At 37.0% G+C, this 24436-nt stretch overlaps 1 protein-coding gene across 1 annotated transcript in view; it reads right to left on the reverse strand.

Annotated features, from left to right (window-relative positions):
• The window catches only part of LOC121313340 (dysbindin-like), a 90405-nt gene that overhangs the window by 50784 nt on the left and 15185 nt on the right, over window positions 1-24436 (reverse strand). Inside the window, exons 4-6 of the mRNA XM_041245752.1 lie at window positions 19964-20024; window positions 19338-19470; window positions 3985-4117 (exon numbers count right to left, since the gene is read on the reverse strand). Coding sequence (XP_041101686.1) covers window positions 3985-4117; window positions 19338-19470; window positions 19964-20024 — 327 coding nt within the window. The remainder of the gene's footprint in view (window positions 1-3984; window positions 4118-19337; window positions 19471-19963; window positions 20025-24436) is intronic.

Raw genomic sequence — 24436 nt, forward strand, 5'->3', positions numbered from 1 at the left:
GTACAGTAAAAACAGCATTTAGATGAGAATAACACAGATTATTTTTCTGTATAGTGTCTGTTAGGGCACCGCAAAAAAGTTTCAAGTCATTTTTCACATACCGATGTTTCAAAACCAAAGTAGAATGCAAAAACTGTAGACGAGCAACAAATTATTGTTTTGGGTGAAGATAATATTTAAACTACATTTTGAGCTTTCCATATATTTCATTTTAAACCAACCACACCCTATATCTCTGGTTTCTTTATATTTTAAAAGTGTGTAAATTACAGCTTTTTAGGGTAATTTGGCATAGAATGACCGAGATCTTCATTAGCACAACCAATCAATGCAACACAGGGCTATGCTCAACTACAAAAACATGAGCCAAATGTATTTTGTCTGTTAGCTTATGTCCACAAAATAACCAATACATTGTATTTCCACCACGAGCACTACAGCACGCACCCAGGACTGGTGACCGTGTTTGTACATTGTGTGCGTAATTGACTGTGTTTATTATTTGGGACTGCAAACCCTTTATTTAGAACAGTGCAATACACATTGCTGTGTATTGCCTGGGATTATTATTTATGGTCACCAGACCAGGATTATAAATAAACCTCCTTGCACTTTGGATTCTTGTTGTCTGCCTTTCATTGATCACTGCATCACTCCTGCACTTGCACACTGTTAACCACTCTGCCACAGATACTAACAATTTAAATTGCATGGATGACATGTTCAAAAGAAAAAGTTTAAAATATATATCTATGCGAGGCAGAACAGAGGATAACAGAGAATTATGAATAGGTTAACAGAGAAATACATTCTGAAGGCAACCCTACACAATTTGTCAATGCACCAACTAGAGGGGAGGATGGGAGGGGAGAATGGTCAGAGAACCATTGGCAAACTCAGATCACAACATGGTCTCATTTGAAGTGCTAGTTAAAACTCCAAAAGTAACAACTAAAGCTAAGGTTTATAATTTTAAAAAGGCAAACTATGAAGCAATAAAACAGAGACTAATAGAAGTAGACTGGAGTAAAATAGAGAAAACAGCCACAGAAAAAGGATGCCTGTTTCTCAAAAATGTAGTACTAGAGGCACAAAATAATTACATCCCAAAAGTAGACAAATCAAAATCCAAAACATAGGGGGGTTCTCGAGTGGCACATCCAGTAAAAAGCTGGAGATCGCAAGTTCGAATCCAGGCTCAAGTTCGATGTCATTGCTGACCGTGACTGGGAGTTCCTAGGGGTGGCGCACCAGCGACCCCTGTGGTCTGGCCAGGCGCCTGCAGGCTTGCCTGTAAGCTGCCCAGGGCTGCGTTGTCCTCCAACGCTGTAGCTCTGAGGTGGCTGCATGGTTAGTCTGCAGTGTGTAAAGAAGCAGTCAGCTGACGGCAAATGCTTCGGAGGACAGCGTGTGTTCATCTTCACCGCTCCCGAGGCAACGCAGGGGTGGTAGTGAGCGGAGCCTAAAAATAATTGGACACAACTAAATTGGGGAGACAATAATAAAAAATAATAATTGGCGATGACTAAATTAAAAAAAAAAAAAAAAAAAAACTAAAACAAAAAGACCAAAATGGTTTAACAGATCAATAAAAAAAATATATCCAGAGAAAAAAGGCACTTTACAGAACGTTTAAAAATGACCAAGAACAAAGTACACAGGAAGAGTCAAAAAGGAAGTTAGAAAGGCCAAGAGAGAGCTTGAAATGAGCATTGCCAAGGGGGCTAAAGCCAATTCCAAAAAGCTTTTCCAATATTATAACAGCAGAAGAACATTCAAGGAGGAAGTAATATGCCTAGAGATACAAATAGCAAAATCATAAATGAAGTAAAAAAAAAAAATAGCAAATATATTAATGATTACTTTTCACAAGTTTCTACAAAGGAGGATACGGACAACATGCCCCACATGTCATCCAGTCCCTATCCACTATTAAATAACTTTAGCATAACAGAGGCAGAAGTGTTAAAGGGATTGGGAGCTCTTAAAATAAACAAATCCCCAGGGCTGGGTGAGATCCTCCCAGTAGTACTCAAAGAAATGAAATTATTTATCTTGAGACAGGGGTTGTACCTACAGACTGGAAAATTGCAAAGGTAATACCGATCCACAAAAAGGGAGACAAAACCAAACCAGGTAACTACAGACTAATAAGCCTGACTTCTACTATATGTAAACTTATGGAAACTATAATAAGACCCAAAATGGAAAATTACCTATATGGTAACAGTATCCTGGGAGACAGTTAGTATGGTTTTAGGAAAGAGAGATCGTGTCTAACTAATCTGCTTGATTTTTTTGAGGATGCAACATCACCAATGGATAATTGCAAAGCATATAACATGGTTTATTTAGATTTCCAGAAAGCTTTTGACAAAGTCCAGCATAAAAGAAAATTCTAAAACTGAAAGCAGTAGGGCTTCAAGGAAATGCATGCACTTGGACTAGGGAGTGGTTAAAATGTAGAAAGCAAAAAGTACTGATTAGAGGAGAAGCCTCAAAATGGAACGAGGTAAGCAGTGGAGCTATTTGTACAAATTGTCACCAATCACAGAGGCATGTACTGCTACAGTGCTGCTTAAATAGCAGCTCTAATTAATTAACAAAATGGAAATCCTTTTACATTAGGTCAGCAAAAAATGTGAAAGCCAACTCAATAAAGGGATTAGAGAGATTAACCTCCTGGCTGTGAAGCTTATTTTACCAGTTCCAAAATATGCTGCTGTAAAATAGCTGGAGCACAACAAAGTCAGACAATGTGAGGACTACGTTTCATACTGGTTTAGTTATCCTATCTATTAACTCTGCTCAAGGCCAATACTAATGATTGGTTTAAGGCTTATGCCGTATTTGTATCCTCAATACATTAACCAGTTACCGTTCAAGGTGTTAATCACTTCTCTACCACACAATACAATGCCTGAGGCTTTTCTGCTGTACATATTCCATGGTTAATCTTTTTTTTTTTTTTTTACTCAGCTGCTGTTTCCTTTATATTCTTTTGAGATTCCAATTGATTCAGTGTAACCAAAAAGCTCCATCTTAATCTACTCTTCATATGAGGCTATGTGCTTTTTAAGCGAGATGAGAATCACTAATGTGATTTGTATGTGTATTTATTTTGTATGCCAAATGCTGAATATACAGAAAATACGATTAGAGAAGGTCTCAGTTGGTTCACATCTGGAGTATTATACTAGAAACAAGGAATTCCAGATTGCTTATATTAAAAACTCAGTCAAAGCCAATGTTGGGTACAAAGTAATTTAGAACTTACCATTTCTAAACTGACTTGCCAAAAACTAGGAGAATTCAATTAGAAAAGTCTGCAATGTATAAGGGCATATTACATGACATGTGATCCACAAGGCCTACATAAAACTGTGTTTGTTGTGTGCAACTATTACATAACTGTCACAGAAAAGCAGAATGATCTTGGTAACTTCACAAAGGGCATGACAGTGGGTCACTATGCAACTGTCTCAACCCTCAAGACAGTGGCTGCATTCACAGGTGTGTCCATCAAGACAGCTGAAATGGCAACATATGCAAAAAAAAAAAAATAACCAAAAAGCAAATGGGTTATAATGTAATTTTGTGTACAGATGTGTGCAAAATCGCAGAAAACACTGGACATAATGCACTTGCTTTCATCTGAACAAGGCACCGGCAACAATGCATTTTGGGCTATTAAATTCTCTCCTGTTTTTTTTTTTCGGGGTCAGTGTACACAATTAAGGTTGTCACTGAATTCTTACTGTTCCTATGAGTTGTTAGTGGCTAAAAAGGAATATTAAAATATTAAAAGTATAAAACTAGCAGTAAACAACTTAGTTGGAAGAAACAGCTGTCACATTTCTTTCTTGTTTTAGACTGTTAAAATGATGTACTCTTTTGTAAAAAAAAAAAAAAAAAAAAAAAAAAGTACCTTTCAGGTTGTTTCAAAATAGGCCCAAATTGCGGGGGAAAAAAAAAAAATCAAACCTTTTTTTCTTCTTGTAGTTTTCCACCTGCAGCATCTGGAACTGCTTATAGCGCTGCAGCTCACACTGTCCACAAAGGTCTTCAAGGTGTATCAAACGGCTCTCCACCTCCTCAAAGTCTGCCTCCAGGTGGGCTGCGAGACAATGCACAGTGTAAACATCAACTATAAAAGAGACTGCCACTGCACAGTTCCCGAACAGCAAAGTCCTCTTGAAAAGACCCTTATTTGATTTTTAAAAACAACACTAGGAATCAAAGGGTTAAACGTCCTGACTGATGTAGTAAAATCAAGCGTCATTTTTAGTTGGAAAAAACATATTTTTACCATATACATAGCATATTTTATTAAATAAAAGCTTTTTACAAACTAGTACACTGAAAATTGTCAAAAAGGTCAAAACTAGGGGTCAAAAGGTAAGGAACACATTTCAAAATGTGTCATTACAGTACAAAAGCATAGTAAATGTATGCACTGCATGTTATACACCATCAACTTATTAAAAATATGCATACTGTATGTGCATACTCTACCAGTAAATTGAAGGGCAAGAACAAAGGGATGAGGTTGTCATGGATTTAAACGTAAAATGGGGAATGTTATTTAACAAATAGTTCTGCCCAGGAAGTGAAACCTACAAACTATGCTTCAACTAGCTATTTTCTGTATGCTTAACCATTATGAAGGTTTACCACAGTAAATCTGCATTGTAATAGTTCCGTTTTCCCATGCTTTTCTTGTGACTACACTGTATTATGAAAAAGCAGTTTACCATGTTTTTTTTTTTTTTTTTGCCTAACCATACCTTTTTATGCTATACAATGCTTACAGATGCTTTACTATGCCTTCATTATGCATTATTACACTTTTCTACGAACCTTAAACGTTTACTAAGGTAACAGTTAATTCATAAATGTGGGTAATATGGAGTATAAGCTTTATGACAAGAGGTTGAAGATGCATAAAAATAATTTATTAGTTTTGAATTTTTTTGGAAAGTGTCAGTGATGACATTGCCATAGCGGCGCCAAAGCTTTTTTGTCTTGGTTATAAAATACCTTGCTTACAAAATCAATAGTCACATCACACCATCTCTAAAAAAGGCTTCCACACAAAATCAGCATTTAAATGGGGTAATTTTTCAGAAAGTATACAATAGCTTTCAGTTCAATTCCATAAATCATAAAAATTAGGTTATGGTGGTAGTAGCCTATCGGTAAATGCATCCAAAAGCAAAACAAAATAAAAACCTTTTTGTTCAAATTCAATAGATAAAAGACAGTAATAAGCTACATTAGTACTTATTATAGCTATATCATCACAAGTATTAAAATCTGACTCCCTTTTCTTGAATAAAATGTCTTACAATGTTTTTCTTCTTTAAAATTCGGGAAATACACAGTTTTTTTTCTCCCTCAATACCCTTCAAAAAATTTAATTGAGTTTGGTACTGGCAGAGCACCACAGGGATCACAGAGTTAAATGCACAAGGGTCAGACACCAAAAATAAACTCTTCTGTAACTGTGGATAGTTCATCCATAATTTGAAATGACTAAAATGACACTGTATACAGAACAGTCCACTCATTTTAATATTAACTTTGTAGGGACTGTATAAATATGCATTAAAATATACAAGTGATGAGACAACCCTGTTTGCTGTGGAACTCAAAATATAGTACTAGGTATTGTATTGATTACAATAGTGGTAATAATTTGTTTTTCAGTTGGTATAGGCTGCTATTTTGAGCATGGTGTAATGTAATGTAATAAGACACATTGTAATGTAGTAAGAAAGCTGCAAACATATACAGTGCCTATAGAAGTTCTACACCCCCTTTCAAAATGTTCACCTTTTGTTGCCTTATAGCCATGAATTAAAATGCATTAAATAGTTTTTTTTTTCTTACGTTTATCTACACTTCCTACCCCACAACTTCCAATGAAAAAATATTCTTGACATTTGTAGAAAATTTATTAAAAATAAAAACTGAAATAGCTTGGTTGGTGGCCTCCATCTAAGTTAAATTGTAGTGATTCACATGGTTTCAGGATAAATTCAGCAGTTCCTGTAGGTTCCCATTTCAAAGCAAAAACTCAACCATGAGCACCAAGGCACTTTCAAAAGAACTCCGGGACAAAGTTGTTGAAAGGCACAGATCAGCGGATGGGTATACAAAAATATCACAGGCGATTATTAAGAAGTGGAAGGTGTATGGCACCATCAAGACCCGGCCTAGATCAGGCCGTCCCTCCAAACTGGATGACCGAGCAAGAAGGAGACTGATCAGAGAGGCTACCAAGAGGCCAAAGGCAACTTTGCAAGAGCTACAGGCTTTCCACAAATCTGGCCTGTATGGTACGGTGGCAAAAAGGAAGCCATTACTCAAGAAAGCCCACCTTGAATCCTGTTTGAAGTATGCAAAAAATCCACTCAGGAGATTCTGTAGCCATGTGGCAAAAAGTTTTGTGGTCTGACAAAACTAAAATAGAACTTTTTGACCTAGATGCAAACCCAACACAGCGCATCACCCAAAGAACACCATCCCTATTGTGAAGCATGGTGGTGGCAGCAACATGTTATGTGGATGTTTCTCATCGGCAGGGACTGGGGCACTTGTCAGGATAGAAGAAAAAATGAATGGAGCAAAGTATAGAGAAGTCCTTAAGGGAAACCTGCTGCCCTCTGCAAGAAAGCTGAAACTGAGACGGAAGTTCACCTTTCAGCATGACAACGACCCAAAGCACACAGCCAAAGCTACACTTGAGTGGCTAAGGAACAAAAAGGTAAATGTCCTTGAGTGGCCCAGTCAGAGCCCCGACCTAAATCTAATCGGAAATTTGTGGCATGACTTGAAGACTGCTGTCTATCAACGCTCCCCAAGGAACTTGACAGAGCTTGAACAGTTTTGTAAAGAAGAATGGTCAAATATTGCCAAATCTAGGTGTGCAAAGTTGGTAGAGACTTATCCAAACAGACTCACAGCTGTAATTACTGCCAAAGGTGCTTCCACCAAGTATTAACTCAGGGGGATGGAGAATTATACGATTATGATCTTTCAGTTTTGTGTTTTTAATATATAATTTTTTTCTCAATAAAAACTTTTTTCCCCTTAACAGTGTGCTCGTCTCTCCGCTGCTTCAGCAACACCCACACCTGCTCTCGAGTGAAGCTGCCAGTCTTCACTCTAGTGTCAGCCTCTAGTTGATCGCTACTCTCTCTTCAACTGAGAGGCAATATTATCGAAGGTAAAGTAGTTAATTTGGTCTCTATTTTTATTGCAACCTCAGAATTTCTGGATCACAGGGTAGTTGACTGTGGAGATCTGTCTGTTACTCTAAAATCTTGGGATCCTCGGCTGTGTAAAAAATTCACTCTTGGAGAATTCATGCTTGGATTTTCTGTTTTTCATGATGTTCTTTGTGAAGTTTATGCTCACCCACGACAAGAACTTGACTTACATTTATTTAACATTGTTGATCTCTCAGTCAGATATGGCAATACCATTTTATGTCTCTGTGATGGGGTGCCCACCCTTTGTGTATTTTATGTATGATTATTGTTTTCATTTGTATTATTATTATTATTATTATTATTATTATTATTATTATTATATGTGTTTGTATGCGGGCGGACGGTAGCCGTCCGTCATTATTATTTATTATTGGAGACCAGCGAAAATTCAGTCTTATAAAGTGTACGTGATGTGGATGGGGTTAAATCCCCATCCCAATAAAATCTTGTGGGAATGTGGCTGAAGCCTTAACAAGGTAATTCTTTGACTAATGGGTAATTAAGCCTCCAGCTACAGAATATAAAAGACCCACTCCGGGCTCACTGAATGAGGAGCGTAGGAGAGCTTGGAGAGCCTAGGAGAAAGACTTAACTAGAAAGAATGAATGCTACCCGATTTGAAAGATACTCGTTTTAGCAACATCATTATTGTTTGTGAATGTTTTGCTTTGGCCTTTGTGCCCCTTTCTTGGTGTGTTTTGTTTAAATCTTTATTTTTGTAATTAATAAAATATGAGCACAGGAGAGCCATTTTTTCCGTACCATTTGTGTTATTGTTTCATTTCTCTGGTCTGACGTCACCCCTGCAGCCATTTCTGCCAGAGTCTCATAAAGCTTTTTCAGCCAAAGCAGATACTCGGTTAGCATTGGACAATACAAAATCTCATTAATAGATTCTTAAGTGATCTCTGTGCTAACGCCCACTCTACCTCTTAGTGTCCAAAAGCAGCCTCCTCTTCAGCCTCATCAGCCTAAAATTATTCTTCCTCTGCTCCCGACAACACTCCATTTTTAGGAATCGTGCATCTGCAGTTTGTCCTATTCGTTCTTTAGCTCCGTCTGCTTTTTCAACAAGCAAAGATTCTCATTGAAGACCCTTCAAATATTCCAGTTGCAGACAGCTGTTCAATAATTTAAATTTCTTATTCTGCATTTCCAAACGTTTACTGGAACATCCTTTCTGTTTTACGATGACTTCATTTTTGCCCCCCCAAGACCTCTCACTCCATAGGGATGCTTCTATCAGTTTTGGTGGAATTTTTCTTAATCTGGCTCTCAGATGTCTGGCCTCCAGAAATCTAAAATCTTCCCCCTCAGCTTAAATTCACAGCCTTACTTGAGATCCTCAATTCAAACGTCTGGCTCCCTCAGCTCAACCTTTCCCTATACCCATTCAGCGAACTGGTTTTCAACTCAATTCATATATTTGCAATCTTCTGTCTCCAGCTCATTTCTAAAGCTGGTCTTCCTCCCCAAGTGTATTCTCCCATTCATTCCGTATAGGTGCAGCAACATCAGCAGCCAAAGTTAAAATCAACCAATCCTTCCTCAGCAGTGGAATCTTACATTCGCTCTTCTGTCCTTGACTTTATTTCCACTCAACAAAGTATTGCTAGCATGCCCGAAGTGGGGACCATAATAATAATAATAATAATAATAATAATAATAATAATAATAAATAATAATAATAAATACATAAATAAAATAATTCTCTCTCTTCTTTTCACTGGTGGCACAGTTGCGTGGAGCCGGGGGATCCTCTTTTGGGGGCAAGTGAAGCTCACTTCCCAACCTTAGGGACCGACAATGTAATCTCGCCCTCCGAGACGAAGGTTCCCGCTGGTCAGAAGGGATCCCCGGCCAAAAACGTAATTACATTTTGTTTCTCATTCTCCTGCTTAAATCTATTCATTTACACCAGTGCCCAGTCTCCCCCTTGGGAGAGCAAGCTTGCTTCCAACCTTCAAGCTAGTCACTGACTCAGCCAATCGAAGGTGGCTCTTACAGCTGGGGGGGGGAGGGCTGGCCCGCTTTATGTGTTTGTTTTTTTTTATTTTCTTTCCCAGTGCTTTTGTTCTCCCTTCTTAGATGGCATGGCTCTCCATGCAACCCTGGAGCGTCAGTCGAGTCTGACCTCTCTCAATTAGATGTTTCAGTAAGCCAGGGAGGCCTTAGTTTGTTCTCTATCCTTCCTTTGTTTCCCCTTGGGGGAAGTTCCTCGCTTCCCGGCCAGTTTTCCGAGTAGTCAAGGGGAAACCTCTGTTCTGTTGCTAAAGTCACAAGCACATAGTCTATTCTAGTTAGTAGTCCCTTTATGCAAGCCTGGCTCCTGCCTTGTGAAATAATGGAAACTTCTAATCATATGCTTTTATGAAACACATGAAACTTCTAATCATATGCTTTTATTGAAATTATGTGGGGTGAAAACTCAGGTGAATGACTGCTAAATGCCACTAACATTAAACAGAGTGCGACAATAACTAGAGAGATATTATCAAGATCATGTCCTCATTAACTTACATTATATTCTGACCAGGACATTTCAAAGAGGAGATAATACACAGAGAGTGACATTAAGGAGTGATATTAAACAGGTTTGACTGTAGTACAAAAAAAAAATCACTGGTTAATAAAATACACAATGGATGTAGGTCTTTTTCAGTGTCCTTCATTATAACCATTACTACAATTCAGAAGTGCTGCATTGTTTATTACTTTCAGAGCTATGCATATTAAGCAAGTCGAGGGGGGACAACAAGGACTGCTTGAGACAAAATCACTTCCGCTTGCTGTGTTTATGATCATTTTAATAGAAAGGCGGTTGTTAGGATGGATCCCAGAGCCTGGTACGGCAGGGGTACAAACAGCACCCTGCTCCAAGCCCAATCTGTTTTAGCATTGGTGCCAGAGGAAGACAATACCTGCAGTGTACCCAGCGTGCACAGAGATCACTGAGAAAAATCCAAAAAACTGACGAGACAACACTCCACACAGGCCCTAATCAGAACAGAGGTTTTAACTCATAGAGTGCTCGGTCTAATCACTGTCCTAACTCCCAGCAGGATCCAACAGCTGCTTTTTCATGAGAAAACATTAATGCTTGAATTAAATGGTCAATACAAGGACTGAACATGTGTCCAAGGCAGTTAGATCTGAACAGAACAATCAGCTTGCAGTGGCATTCAGCCCCTGCCATGGCTTAGTAACGTAACATGGAAAGGTACACTGTATTCAGGTTTCACATACAGAGACAGGCAGATGTCATCATACTGATGTCATCTTCAACTGGAATTACAATAAAAAGCTACAGTTTCTTCAAACATTACCAAATAATCCACTTTCTTATAAAAAGTGCTAATTATAAACTGGCAGGGATATAACGGAGCCACCTGTCCATCCATCTATGTGTGTCACACTTACATTTTTACTGCTTGCGCAATTGTCAATAACTTAGCTGAGGGTGCTAGAATCTAGGCTTTGTTTTCACAATACTACCTTCCAATTGAATGACCAATTAAAGGCTGTATTATGCTCCTCCAAATATGATAAAACTCTGCATGGTTATTTCTTAAAAGAGGTTTAGCTGTAACACTTGATTGCACAAAGGCGCCATATACTACAGAGTTATCTGTATGGATGATTTCTGTGTTCACACACAGCCTTTATGATAGTATTGAGAGTAACAGGGGTAAGATGCTGATATCGATTAGCTCATTCTTTAGACGAGAGGTGTTACGATATCAGAAACAACTGTTGTGCTTCTCACTACTGAGTGCAGTATCCCTTGTAATCATCTTCCATGGTAGATTTTGGGTCATGTTATCGATCTGGTTTTCACAACTTGTAGGCTGTGATTTGGCAGGCTATTTAGTATTCCAGTAAAATTATATCAGGCTTGGAAGTTCAGAACAGTAGAAAATGAAAACCAAAATGCAAAATAATAGAGGGCTAGAGAGTACATTATTAATACAGTATTTCCTCATTTCATTATGAGGCTTACACAAAAAAAAAAAAAAAACATAGAATATTTTTTGAATAAGTGAAGGGAAATATACCGTAACAATTAGCACATGTAAAATGCACTATCAACATGGACTAACACAAATCTGTGAATTACTTAATTATGAAAGTCCATTTTATTTAGAATAGCGGTTCTGAACTGGTGGAGCGTGCCGCACCCATCCTCCTTATGTGAAGCTTACATGTTGTTTGGTTACTTTGTGAACATAGAAATGTTCCTAATAAAACAGGATATGAATGTCACCTTGACATGCTGATTTAGTTAGGGCAACAAAGAATGGTTTTTGTTTTTCTTTTGCACAGGTAAACTGCATCACAACTGGAATCTAAAATAAAACCCAAATAATATTTAAATATACCATTGTCTGTGAAGTGCTTTGTGATGGTGGTCCACTATGAAAGGCGCTACATAAAAACAAAGATATCATTATAATTATAGATCATTCCTAGCAAATCAAATGCTAACCTTATTCTGACATCCCAGTTTTAAATACCCTCAATTTTTGCAATACAATACGTGCAATCATGGTTAAAAAAAAAAAAAAAAAAAAAGGCTAAAAACAGTGCTGCCAAAAGTCTGGCATGCTGCCACCAGGTGCCATGACAGCTTCGCCTCACTGCTGTGTGAGTGAAACACAATCCTGAACACCCCTGCCATTCAGTCCTTTCTCAAGCAAACACTAATGTCCAGTGGGCACTACTGCAGGTTCAGATACCCTTTTTACTGACTGGAGTTGTATTTGAACAGAAAGCTCTTGAAATTAAAGGACTACAAGGCTGGTGATGTAGCCCACTGTGTCACTAATCCTGCTGTGCCACTAATCGCACTGTACCACTAATCCTACTGGCACCTAGAACAGGATAGTGACAGGGTCTGTACAGAAAATGGTACTCTATGGTATAACGGGCAAAATTCGTTTAGCCTGGTGTGATAGATATATTGTTTTTGAAGGGATTTCAGTACAGCTTATAGGAGTTAAATAAAGCCAAGGTTTCAATCATTACTAAGTGTTACCACAAGAATATATCAGAAACAGTAAACTAAATGTAACACGACATATTTCTTGAAATGTAATGAGCACGGACAGGATTATTAAGTTGATATGGTCATGCTGCCCCCCTTTGGGTAAATATTATTAGCATTCATGGCAACTGCTCCTCATTATACTGTTTCAACATTTCTGAAACAGCATATCACCTGCTGAAGCAAAGGAGAACATTCTGCAATGAAGTCGACGTTTACAATATGCCAACACATAAGGGAAGGCAGCAAAATAGCAAATCAGTGGCCAGTAACAAAGGACACACATTAACAAAGCATCCTACTCTACGTTTAATAACTCGGATGAAAATTATTTATCCACAAGGTGAAAATGTTAGCTGTGGAGCCAACATTTTGCTTGACGGAAGCTCCTAAGGCATGCACAAGCACGTACGCACACACCAAAAAGCACCATGCTACAGCAGCTCTGTAGTTGTATTCCATTTGTACTTATACAGTATTACGACAGTACAATTCATCTGAGACCTCTGTAGTATTTTTTGTAAATACATGTACACTTTTGATTTAGGTCCTTGCCTGAACCAGCGGCCTGCATAGATGTACAGTTTACAGCTTTCTGCGGTTATGATTTAGAATACTGAAACATTAATTAGAACGTTACTGCTAGCGTGTCCCAGTTGCTCAACTGGTAAAAGTGGTTTGGCTGGGAAAGCTGCATCACATGAAAACATACGTATATTAAACTACTTCTTGTCTATTACTCAAAAAAAAGACAGTATGTCTCTGTGATAGGATGGTTTGTGCGACGACGTCAGACCCAGAACAGAAACATACAGAGTGGTAAGTGAATGGTGAATGGCGCTGTTGCGCCGGTTTATTGCAAATAAAACAGCTGAACAAACAAAAAGCACTTAACAAAACAAATGGCACGTTGGCCAAAATAAATAGACAGACAAAACAAAACCAAACAGTGGACGAACAAACAAGTACAGTGTTGGTGCTTCCAGCACGAAATAACAATTGTTATTTTACTTTAAAAGTGTACTCCCTACTTTCTCTCTCCCATTCTCCACTCTCGAACACACACAACCCCGAGTGAGTGAAACGTGCACCTATATATACAGTTGTGCCGGGATTCAATTATTAATTAATCATCCACTTGAATCCCAGCACGTGAACTAATTTGTGTACTCCCCATGCTCACATAATCATAGATATTTTATCTGCATGTGAAGTGATTGTGCAATCCCAGTGCCCAAATACATATTACAACCCTTGTGTTACACAGCCCAATTTATATTCCGTAAACCACTATATCCACATATAACAGACAACATGAAAGACACCACATACAACATAAAACACAAAATACGCATGGGGGCGGGGCACACTGCCACAGTCTCCCAAAAGAAAAGTATAATTAACAAACTATTCAAATCAACATACTGAAAGCAAATTGGCAAACAACCAAAGTCAAGTAATCAATAAGTGTGTTAGACCAAGGCATTAGAATATGGAAATACTTGCAGCATGGGCAACCTTTTTATTATTGTTATTATTTTACACGCCACATTTTAGATAAGAGTACCTCTAGGATTTACTTGTGTCCCAGGAAGGCATACTGAAATTCCAAGACACAAAATCAGGACAGACAAGGGAATACTAGAACAGGTTATCAACATGACTGCCATGGTGGCATGCAGTAAGTGAGAGAAGGGCATTGCTTATGGTCGTTCAGGCATGCTTTGGCAACGTGCCTCATGACTGATGTTAATGCCAAGGCAGCAATGGCCAGTTCCATCAGAAGAGGACATCAGAACTAACTCCAGATGTTATGACAGAAAACAAAGGTAACAGAGTAGCGAGTTCATTGAACATATTTGCCCATTTCTATTGTGGGCAGAAAAATTTGAGGCCTAACTTTCATTTTTAAAAACTACATTAAAGTGGAATTTCCATATGAAAGTTTAATATAATTATATTGTTATTATTATTACTACTAATTCTATGAGATGGGGGTTTATACTGTAGATAGCATTAGTAATAAAAGCTCAGGTAATGTAATGTCACATAAACTCGTACATCATCAACATGTTATGATACAATCAAATATACTGTAACAAAAGTGGAGAATGGACCAAAACAAAACACAAAGATGGGAGGTTCCTGGGTGGTTCCTGTAAACAGCATGAGTCAGGGGCCAACTTGTATACATTTTAACACTAAAACTATACACTACAAGTCTTTCTTTTATAACATGTATAAAACTAAGCATTGACTTTAACAATGTATTCATGTGACTACTGTGAACCTACACTCCCCCTAGTGGAATCTTGTTATCACTACACTGGCAAGCTATTGAAATTAAAAGAAACATATTTTTGTGTCTGTGATTTTGTTTTGTATTTACCAACAAAAAACAAAAAAAATGACAATATGTACTGTAATAAAATATACAATGAATAAAAATGAATAGCTTGTTTCAGCATGGTATGTTCTACGTGCAATGTTAAAGTGTACAACGTAGCCATGTTAAAGGATATCTTTACTTCTATTTTAGGATAACAGGTTAAAGTCCATGTTGTCACCAAGACAGATCTGCTACCAAGACTGTTCTGCCTCTAGGTTTAATCTAATAAAAGTTTAGGTAAGATACTGTACACTATGACAAAACCGATATAGATGATGATCTGTCATTATACTGTGTGCACGTTTAAGAGATCTGATCCAGAGGCAAATGTACAAAAATCAGCATGTACTGTAACATTGAGATGCAACTTAATTCAGCGCAAAAGAGAACTAGCCAAGGTGATTTATATCATTTATTTAAAATATATACAGCCAGAGTTAAAGGAGAGATTTCAAATGAGAAATTTTTTGGTATTAGCTTAGCAAAAGGGGTTCTGTTTGTTGCAGTAATCATTTAAATGACTTTACATATTAGGAACAACATAGAAATCCTTTGTTTGTGAAAGCTTTGGAATATTTAACTCTAAAGATAATAAAGTCCATTCAATGACACTTAATGAAGACGAATGTTCACTTTAATTTATTTGTGTGCAAAAAACAATTCATATCCGAATGATAGAATTTGACATGCAGTACTGAACATTAACGTTAATACTGCAGACATGCTGTTATTTATTCCTGTTCATGAAGGCTTCTCTAAATAATTTCTCTGCAAGGTTTATATGGCCAAATGAATTACTGTGCTCTTCTGCATACACAGCTAAAAATACACTTCCTGTTTATGATATTTTTGGCATGCCCTCCATATGTTAATTGTATCTACGGTCACTATCACTTGGCTTCACATTTCAATTCTGAAACCCCCTTCATCCTGACATGAATAATATCCACTTTTTACAGAAACCACCGTCCCATAGACGACCTGGAACAATCAGAAACTGAATCACAGCTGGAAGAAAAGCAAGTACTGTATTCTGAAACGACAGGTATTGCATATTGCTTCCTGTACAGCAGTTCTATAGTTTTAAATTGTACACTAAAATATTACTCATTGGATTTACTCCACTTTATCACAAAGTAAACCTTACAGATTGGCCAGTTTTGTTTATATCCTCACCCTCCCCTCCCTCCAACAGTAGGATACTTTCACAAGGGCTACTATTATTGATCAGCATCTGAAATCAAAACACCACAGGGCAGAGACTATGTACTACAGCATTTCTAGTAAGAGTAATATCTATCACTGTATTACATATTCACACTTGCCAGTCAGTACTAAACTGCTGCAACTCGGTTCTTATATAATAGGAGACACACCCTACTAGGGCTACATTGAAGGGTACATTTTGATCTTCGAAGGTTCAGGAAGTTTCGAACCTTCGATTGTACTAATTTGCATAATTTATTGGTGATGTCACTACACCTACTACTTTATATTTGATTGAAAATCCTGTTATTTTACAGGCAATCCATATAAATGTTATGAAACATTCACATGCAGGTTAAAAATATGTTATATAGAACAGCAATCATGTTTTTATAATTTCAACAAAAATGCAAATACATGTTGTTTACACATAATTGATTCTGCTTACGATATATACAGGCAAAACAAAGCTTTATTTAACAGTCAACATTCTAACAGGTTATCAGTCACATTTCACTACAATGACTACTACTACTAATAATAATAATAATAATAATAATAATAATAATAATAATAATAATAATAATAATAATAATAATAATAATAATAATAATATGAACTTGAGCTTGCTTGAACCGGCATTTACAACTTTAAATGGAAACTGAAATTATACAATCACAAATCCTGTGTGAAGATTATAAATAATACAGAGTACCCCTTAGTGTTATTCTCCTGTGTTGTGATCTACAGCACATGGATATTTTGTTCAATAACTCACAAATGTCCATGCAAAGTTTGATCAAATTCAGTCATATTGTTTCTGTGACCTTTATTATATTATATAATGCACTACGCATTTTCTAATAACCTGAAGATTTTAGTCATTAAAACCAAGTTGCATCACCACTGGATGGATGATTCTGAATATAGAACTACACAATTAATACATACATTAATACAGTAAGTAGCTTCAAAACAAAGTTTCATCATCATTTTTTTTTTCATATTCTTTCTTAAGGTGTGTTCAGAACTGCTTTTCGGTTTCAGTCCGCTATAGACATTGGTTGCGTAGGCTAAATCAGCCGAAGTGTTTCTATATTAGTAAGTGCCATCAGCTTCTTGTACTCAGCTCTGTACTGCCAGTAAAACAATGGGACACTTGCTAATCCAAAACTCATGACCACTAGATGGCACTGGCTCCTATAGTACTGGCGATCATCAACTTACCACGCTTCGACTTATGACTCTTAATGCAGTACCTGACGTGGTCGCCCTAACTTAGTCAAGCGCTTTTTTTTTTTTTTTTTTTTTTTTTTTTTTTTTTTAATGCATGTCATTTTTTAAATGTATTTGCTGTTAACAAATGTCTGATAAGAGCAATTGACTGAAAACCAAACCTAAGCTGTAAACTCTGTCACATGATGAAGGGCTTAAGTTCTGAGTAATATACGCTTTATCACCGGACTGAGTGTAAAGAACTAAATAAATATTTGCATGAGTACAATATAACGGGTAATTTTTGTAAAACTATATTATCTGGCTGAAGAGTCAAAAACGTAACCCAGCATTGTTCCTATGGGAGAATGTGCTTCGATTTACAATGCGCTTTCAGGAACCAATTGCGTCGTAAGTGCGAGGACTGCCTGTACTACCGTGCAGACACTTTGGCGGACAACTAGAACAGAAAAGCAACTCCTGGAATAGATAAACGCACTTTACAATGTAGATGTTAAAACACTTGAGAAATTGCAATGAGAGCCACTCGGGCATGCTTGCAAGCACCATGAAGAAGTGGACAGTAAAAAACAAAAAAGGAATTTGAAGTGACATACTCTTAAGTATAACAAACAAAAGGACAGACATACTGTACAATGTCCATGACCTACATTCACAATATGTTAATAAGTCATACATGTAAATTAAAGGTAACCAATTCACCATTTCGTAGATCATCATACTATGAAGAACTTGAGCTAATGAATATCAATACCAAGTTGCATCACATGTAGATGATCAGTTCTTTTGATATATCAGAAAATGGATTGGAGATTTTCTTTAACCTGATTGGTCAATACGAGGGCTTTAACCTCTGATGAAGGATTTCGCACGTCATCTTTCAAACTAGGTTTAATCACTGTTGCAAATCAATCCATCCGAAAATACGTATTTACAGTATTTGTGTATTTTACAATTTTTCTGATCGATGAAAGAAAATCTGTTCTTGTACACACCCTCTGAATGTTGTCTGTAAATGTAGACTAATTCTGCTTCATAGATGTCTTATCTATCTATTTAAATTTAGTACAGCAAATAAATTTTAAAAAATTGAGATTAGTATGTGCAGTAAATACAGTATAATTGTAAATCTCAAAACTACTCACTTCTAAATCTTTTGTAGTCCTTTTTGTATTACTTTAGTATAAATACATGTTAATTTGGATTCATATGTTGTTTTTTTCTGACTTTATGTGAACGAAAAGACACACATTTGCCAGTTTTCCCATTGGAAATAGTGATATTTTGAAATATCACTGTCCTGGTCACAAAAGCAAAGTTTGTGGGGAATAACAGCCATTTTCTATACTTTTGAGGCATAAGCAATTAGGAAATAACACTTACTACCCAGGAACAAAAATTGTGTTACTTAGTGTTATTATTATTACAAATCGAGAGTTTGTACAAATAACCTAAAACGTTTTGAAAACTCCAAACAAAATCCACAAGTAGGCTAACCCACTGCAGTCACTTGTCTCTTCTAATACCATTTTAGACATTGAAACTGGTACTCTGTGCCACTGACAGTTTCCTCCAAAACTGTTCTCAAAATACAGTAATTGGATCAAAATCAGTTCACACTAAATTAAAATAAACAGACTATTGCATTTAGCAGAGCTACGAATACAATAAACATTGTATTACTGCAGCTTTTATAAGGCACGATAATAAAATACTTTTTAAAAGTTGTCCGACGTATAAATAAAAATGATGCTTCACAGACAGTGAAGGGAACATCCTTATATGCTGCTAAGTCAGTTCATCTTTACTTAACTTTTCTTCTGCTCTTTGTAGTACCTTTTCTTGATGTGTCTGGCGAGTTGTTTTACATTTATGTTTTAGCTGTGAGAATCCACCTGCATAGAAAGCTCTTTTTGTTTAAAACAGTTATGTGGAAGCCATGAGGGATGTTATTGTAACATAAAATGAATGAGAGATAAGCATAAAATGCTACCCTAGGGTACCGTGTGATGTCTCCTATACTAAAGAGGGCTGGCAACATTCTTGCGTAATATCCAAAACATAACAAAATAGGCTGAACCTGCCCAAGTTAAATCTTTTGTAGACGTGCACTATCTTCAGTATACCCGAGCAAAAACACCATAGTATGCTGTACAGGATATTATAATATAAATTGCAGACTCACATATTTTGGAAGTGATGGATTCCAGGTGTGCTAGGAAGGCTGGGATTTGCTGGAGCTGTTCCTGCAGTTCCAAGAGCCCATTCCTCCTCTTCTCCCAGTGTGCAGAAAGCATCACCACTTTCTCATCCACAGCCTTTAATGCCAAGCAGATACAGAATATCAAGAGCCTCCTTATTACCTACATCATCACCTACCTGTATCGCTCAGGTAAACCACAGGGTTCAGTCCCGAAATAATAACACACTAAGCAAGACACACACAAACACAACACGCCCCATTCAGTAGTGAGTGCAGTCACGTATCCTCCGATCTATGAGTGACACATCGGCTACCGCATTAAGGCGATGACTTCTGGTATTGTGACTCTGCCCCCTTTCCAGATGGCCGACTTCCGATGACCCTGGAATGAACTGCCAAACCATCCAGTCTGTGGCATACTGTTCCTGTAATACAGCACCCTCACAGGTCGGGCGAGAGATTGTTGACGAGGATTTATTTGCTCTCTGTCACAGGTCTCCATTCAAAACATGGGTCCCTTCACGCACTGATCCTGTCTGTCCATTACATACTACAAGATAACTTGTGACAAAATGTAGCAAATAAATTATCAAGTAAACTACTGGTACCTCGCCAGCTATTGCAGACTCCTTGGCTCGCTTGTGAAGGGTCACCCAGGTATCTTCATACCTAAACAAAGAGAGGTAGAAAGCAGAAACTAAGTCATTTTTTACAACAAATTGCTGCAAAAGATATAGAGCTTACTTACTGATGTTGAATATACAATAAAACTATGGAACACCACGTCTTCTGTTTGCCATAAAACTTTGAATTGCAATTTGCATTATTATTGGTTTGAATTATCTGTGCTTTTTTATGTTTGTTTTTTTTTTATTATTATTTATTTATTTTTTACTTAAGAGTGCCAACAATTCTGTATTGTTTTGAGCTGGCTCATCATGAAACCTGTTAAATGTGCAATTGTTGCAGAGACTTTGCCACACCTAAAAATAAACATAAAACAATTTAATTACAACAGCAGACGTGGGATTGAATAGAAGGCTTTTGTTCTGGTCTTCTGCTTTTTGGTTTTTGTTTTCTGGCATGTTATGAATATAAACCATTACAATTTAGAGAAAAAAAAAAAAATTAAAAAATGAGAAGTACAACAATTGAATCCAAAAATGTACACCAAATAAACAGAACAAAATCAAACTAAACAAATAGATTTTTCATTTTCTTTTTGTAAGTCCAAGTTGTAAAATATTTCCAAAAAGAATGCTGCACTTACAATCTTGTATAAACAAGTATGATGGACATACAACTTTGTAGAAGGTCTACTAAGTTGGCCCTGTTCTGAAATCAGTATGCCCTTTAGATACAGTAGTCCTTTAGTAGTCCAATGCTGCACTTCCCGACCACCTCACCTTTTACCATTTCAGTTTATTATTCTTGAGAAATATGTCCAGGCAGAGCCAGAGTATAAAAATAAATAAATCTATCATGTATACTTTCAATGTTGCCTGCGTTCCTTCATTACAGAAAGGTGAAGAGTGCAAAAACCAGTCGGCAATTTGCTTGTTTGAATGTATGTATGTAAGTATGTATGAAAAAAAAAAATAACACTGAAAAATCAAATACAGAGCTACGAAGTGATGGTAATACAAGGTATGTTGTACAGCCTACTAACTCACTCTGGTCACCATGAGCAGTGAGATAGACAGTTGCATTCATACTATACATAAGCAGATGGGAACATAAATATCTTATTTGCAGACTTCTAGCACACGTAGCAACATGTGAATTTGCCTAAGTAGGCAGGAGCGTGCACATGTACCTCTCAGGCATGTAGGAACATTCAAATATGCTTTTCTAGCATGTAGCGACATGTAGCCCTAATGTTCATGCAAGCTCAAATATAAAGAGTTTCATTATCTGACTGATACAGTATTTCAGTCAGACAGCTGAATTCCAGTGCCCCCCAAGCTGTACAGTGGTGATCTTGTCTTAGTTAGAAATGATACACAATGTTTTGGACTGATATAGAAGCTACAACTGTTGCGAACAGTAGTTTGGGAGTACACAAAAAAAAAGATCTCTCATCCTTAGTTTAAGCTACTTATTGTATCTGTACTTGCTCATTGGTGTAAAACAGAAACAACAAAAAGTAAAATGGGTAGCAGTATTACAGGAAAACTATTATATATTGGAAATATGTGACATCTAATAAACTTCTAGCTTTGCTCTCTAACTTTCAGGCAAGAACTTGTAAATGATACTGCATGAGTAAATGAGCTGGAACATGTCTGATCTACTGATAAGGTTTGCATCTGAAACACATAGGAACATACAGGCCTACTTGTGCATCTCCATCTCAAACAGGCAGAAAAACATTTTGGCTTTGGAGACCGGCTGTGTGAATGGCAGCCAGAAACATGAATAGTAACAGAAAGTGTGCCTTCGCAGCTTGCAATCTGACTTACTGTACACAGATATATTTTGGTGCAGTATAATCCTGATTTTAAAGCTTTTTGCAATGGGGAAAAAATGTACACCATTTTCTTGGGATGACATCAGATCTGAGCTGAGACCTGAAGTTAACTTTCATGAAACAATAATAATCTGTATTATCCATCTTCAAATATCATTTTTCCACAAAGAACGAATGTTTATGTCAGGGTGCCTAGCCAAGTTTCAAGTACATGGCTACAGAAAAGAGTTGCAGACAAGCATCATATTAATAATGTCTAAGACATATTTTCAACTATTTACGTGTAGCCTATTTTGAGTTTGCCCTTATTGACACTGATCCATTCAAATAATGAAATCAATACACGTCCATAGTACAAGTTACTACTTGCCCGAGAGGCCGATCTGAAAGCTACAGCTTGCCTGAAACTCGGGTTGGCTGGCTGCATCCTGCCTGAGATTTGATGTGCATGTCGCTACCTGCCTGAGCAGAATATCTACATGTTTTGGCCTGCTTCAGACCAGGCTCTGAATGTTTCTACCCGTCTGAGACAGCTCTACAAGTTCTTTCCTGCCTGGGCAGGGTGTTTGCGTATTGCTTTCTGCCCGAGAGGCAGACCTGCATGTCCCTGCGTGCTCGTGGCACAGATTGACATGTTTCTGCCTGTTTGGAAACTGAGTTTGAATGTCAGAGGAAAGCTGTCCTTCTGAGCAATCACATTTATTGTTAGATAGTCATTTAATTTGAATTATATATATTTCTTGAGAGGTTTAAATGCCATTATGTGTTATTGCTTATTTGTTGTTTGATTGTTTGAAAAAGCTTGCACATTGTTAGAACTGAGTTTAAATTCAGTGAAAGAAAAGGACTGAATAATAATCACCTGATGGTACAGTGCTTGTGACTCCCACATCTCAAACAATTAGAGCTGAAAACAGTTAGCCTATTTTTTTAAGTTATGTTACAAATATTTTAAGTTCCATTTTTTATTAAGTTCTTTGTGAATGTAACTGAACTCAGATTATATTATGCCGGTTGGTCCCCAAAATTACATTTTAAAGAGCAAAAAGGTACATAACGCATATCCTCTTTAAAAACTTAAAATATAAAAAAAAGATTAGTTTGCAAAATACCAGGATGACTGCTTTGAGCCCAACCATCCCCAGATGTCCTACAAAATTGAAAAAGTCTAAAATATAAAATGCTGTCATTTAAGTTTTTACTGTTGTAGAAAAGATACAGTAGCTTGAGGGAATTGGTGCTCCATAATACGCTGTACTCTGAATGGTTATCCTCTGCTACGTATGGATACTCTATAATGGAGCATTAAAATAAGCATTATACGTTCAGCGCAAACAGTTAAAATGGGGAAAAAATGTACACCATTTTCTTGGGATGACATCAGATCTGAGCTGAGACCTGAAGTTAACTTTCATGAAACAATAATAATCTGTATTATCCATCTTCAAATATCATTTTTCCACAAAGAACGAATGTTTATGTCAGGGTGCCTAGCCAAGTTTCAAGTACATGGCTACAGAAAAGAGTTGCAGACAAGCATCATATTAATAATGTCTAAGACATATTTTCAACTATTTACGTGTAGCCTATTTTGAGTTTGCCCTTATTGACACTGATCCATTCAAATAATGAAATCAATACACGTCCATAGTACAAGTTACTACTTGCCCGAGAGGCCGATCTGAAAGCTACAGCTTGCCTGAAACTCGGGTTGGCTGGCTGCATCCTGCCTGAGATTTGATGTGCATGTCGCTACCTGCCTGAGCAGAATATCTACATGTTTTGGCCTGCTTCAGACCAGGCTCTGAATGTTTCTACCCGTCTGAGACAGCTCTACAAGTTCTTTCCTGCCTGGGCAGGGTGTTTGCGTATTGCTTTCTGCCCGAGAGGCAGACCTGCATGTCCCTGCGTGCTCGTGGCACAGATTGACATGTTTCTGCCTGTTTGGAAACTGAGTTTGAATGTCAGAATCCTTCTGAGCAATCACATTTATTCTGTTAGTCATTTAATTTGAATTATATATATTTTTTGAGAGGTTTAAATGCCATTATGTGTTATTGTTGCTTATTTGTTGTCTGATTATTTGAAAAAGCTTGCATATTGTCAGAATTTAGTTTAAATTCAGTGAAATAAGCATAAGCAATAAATTCAAACTACTGTAGGTAGTCACATATATGTATAGAAAACAAATGCCAATATTGGAGTATCAGAACCAAGGACCACTGAATTTTTGCAAATATAATTTTAAAAAGCGATTACCATTGAAAGATAAGCAAATTGATTGTTAATCGTCATGCAACAAAATGCTGGCATGAAACAAAATGCAGATAATAATCTTCCAGATTAGAAAAACTTTTTTAGTAAACAATGCTCATTTTAATAACTATCTAAATTACGGTGCACACAAATTAAAAGTCAAAGCTGTTTCTGATTGTTTTTTCTTCACAAATTTAAAGAAATGCCCTGTAGGTTTTTATTTGTCATTATTTTCTGCCTGTCAAATATAAGAGCAGATTTGTTTTCCCCTCAGCATATTTAATGCTCTTTGTTAATTCGTTTGTTTTATAAGTATTGATTCAAATCTCAAATCCTCTGCTACTGACATCAAAAG

Source organism: Polyodon spathula, chromosome 3 (genome assembly GCF_017654505.1).
Source record: "Polyodon spathula isolate WHYD16114869_AA chromosome 3, ASM1765450v1, whole genome shotgun sequence".
NCBI classification, from domain to species: Eukaryota; Metazoa; Chordata; class Actinopteri; order Acipenseriformes; family Polyodontidae; genus Polyodon; species Polyodon spathula.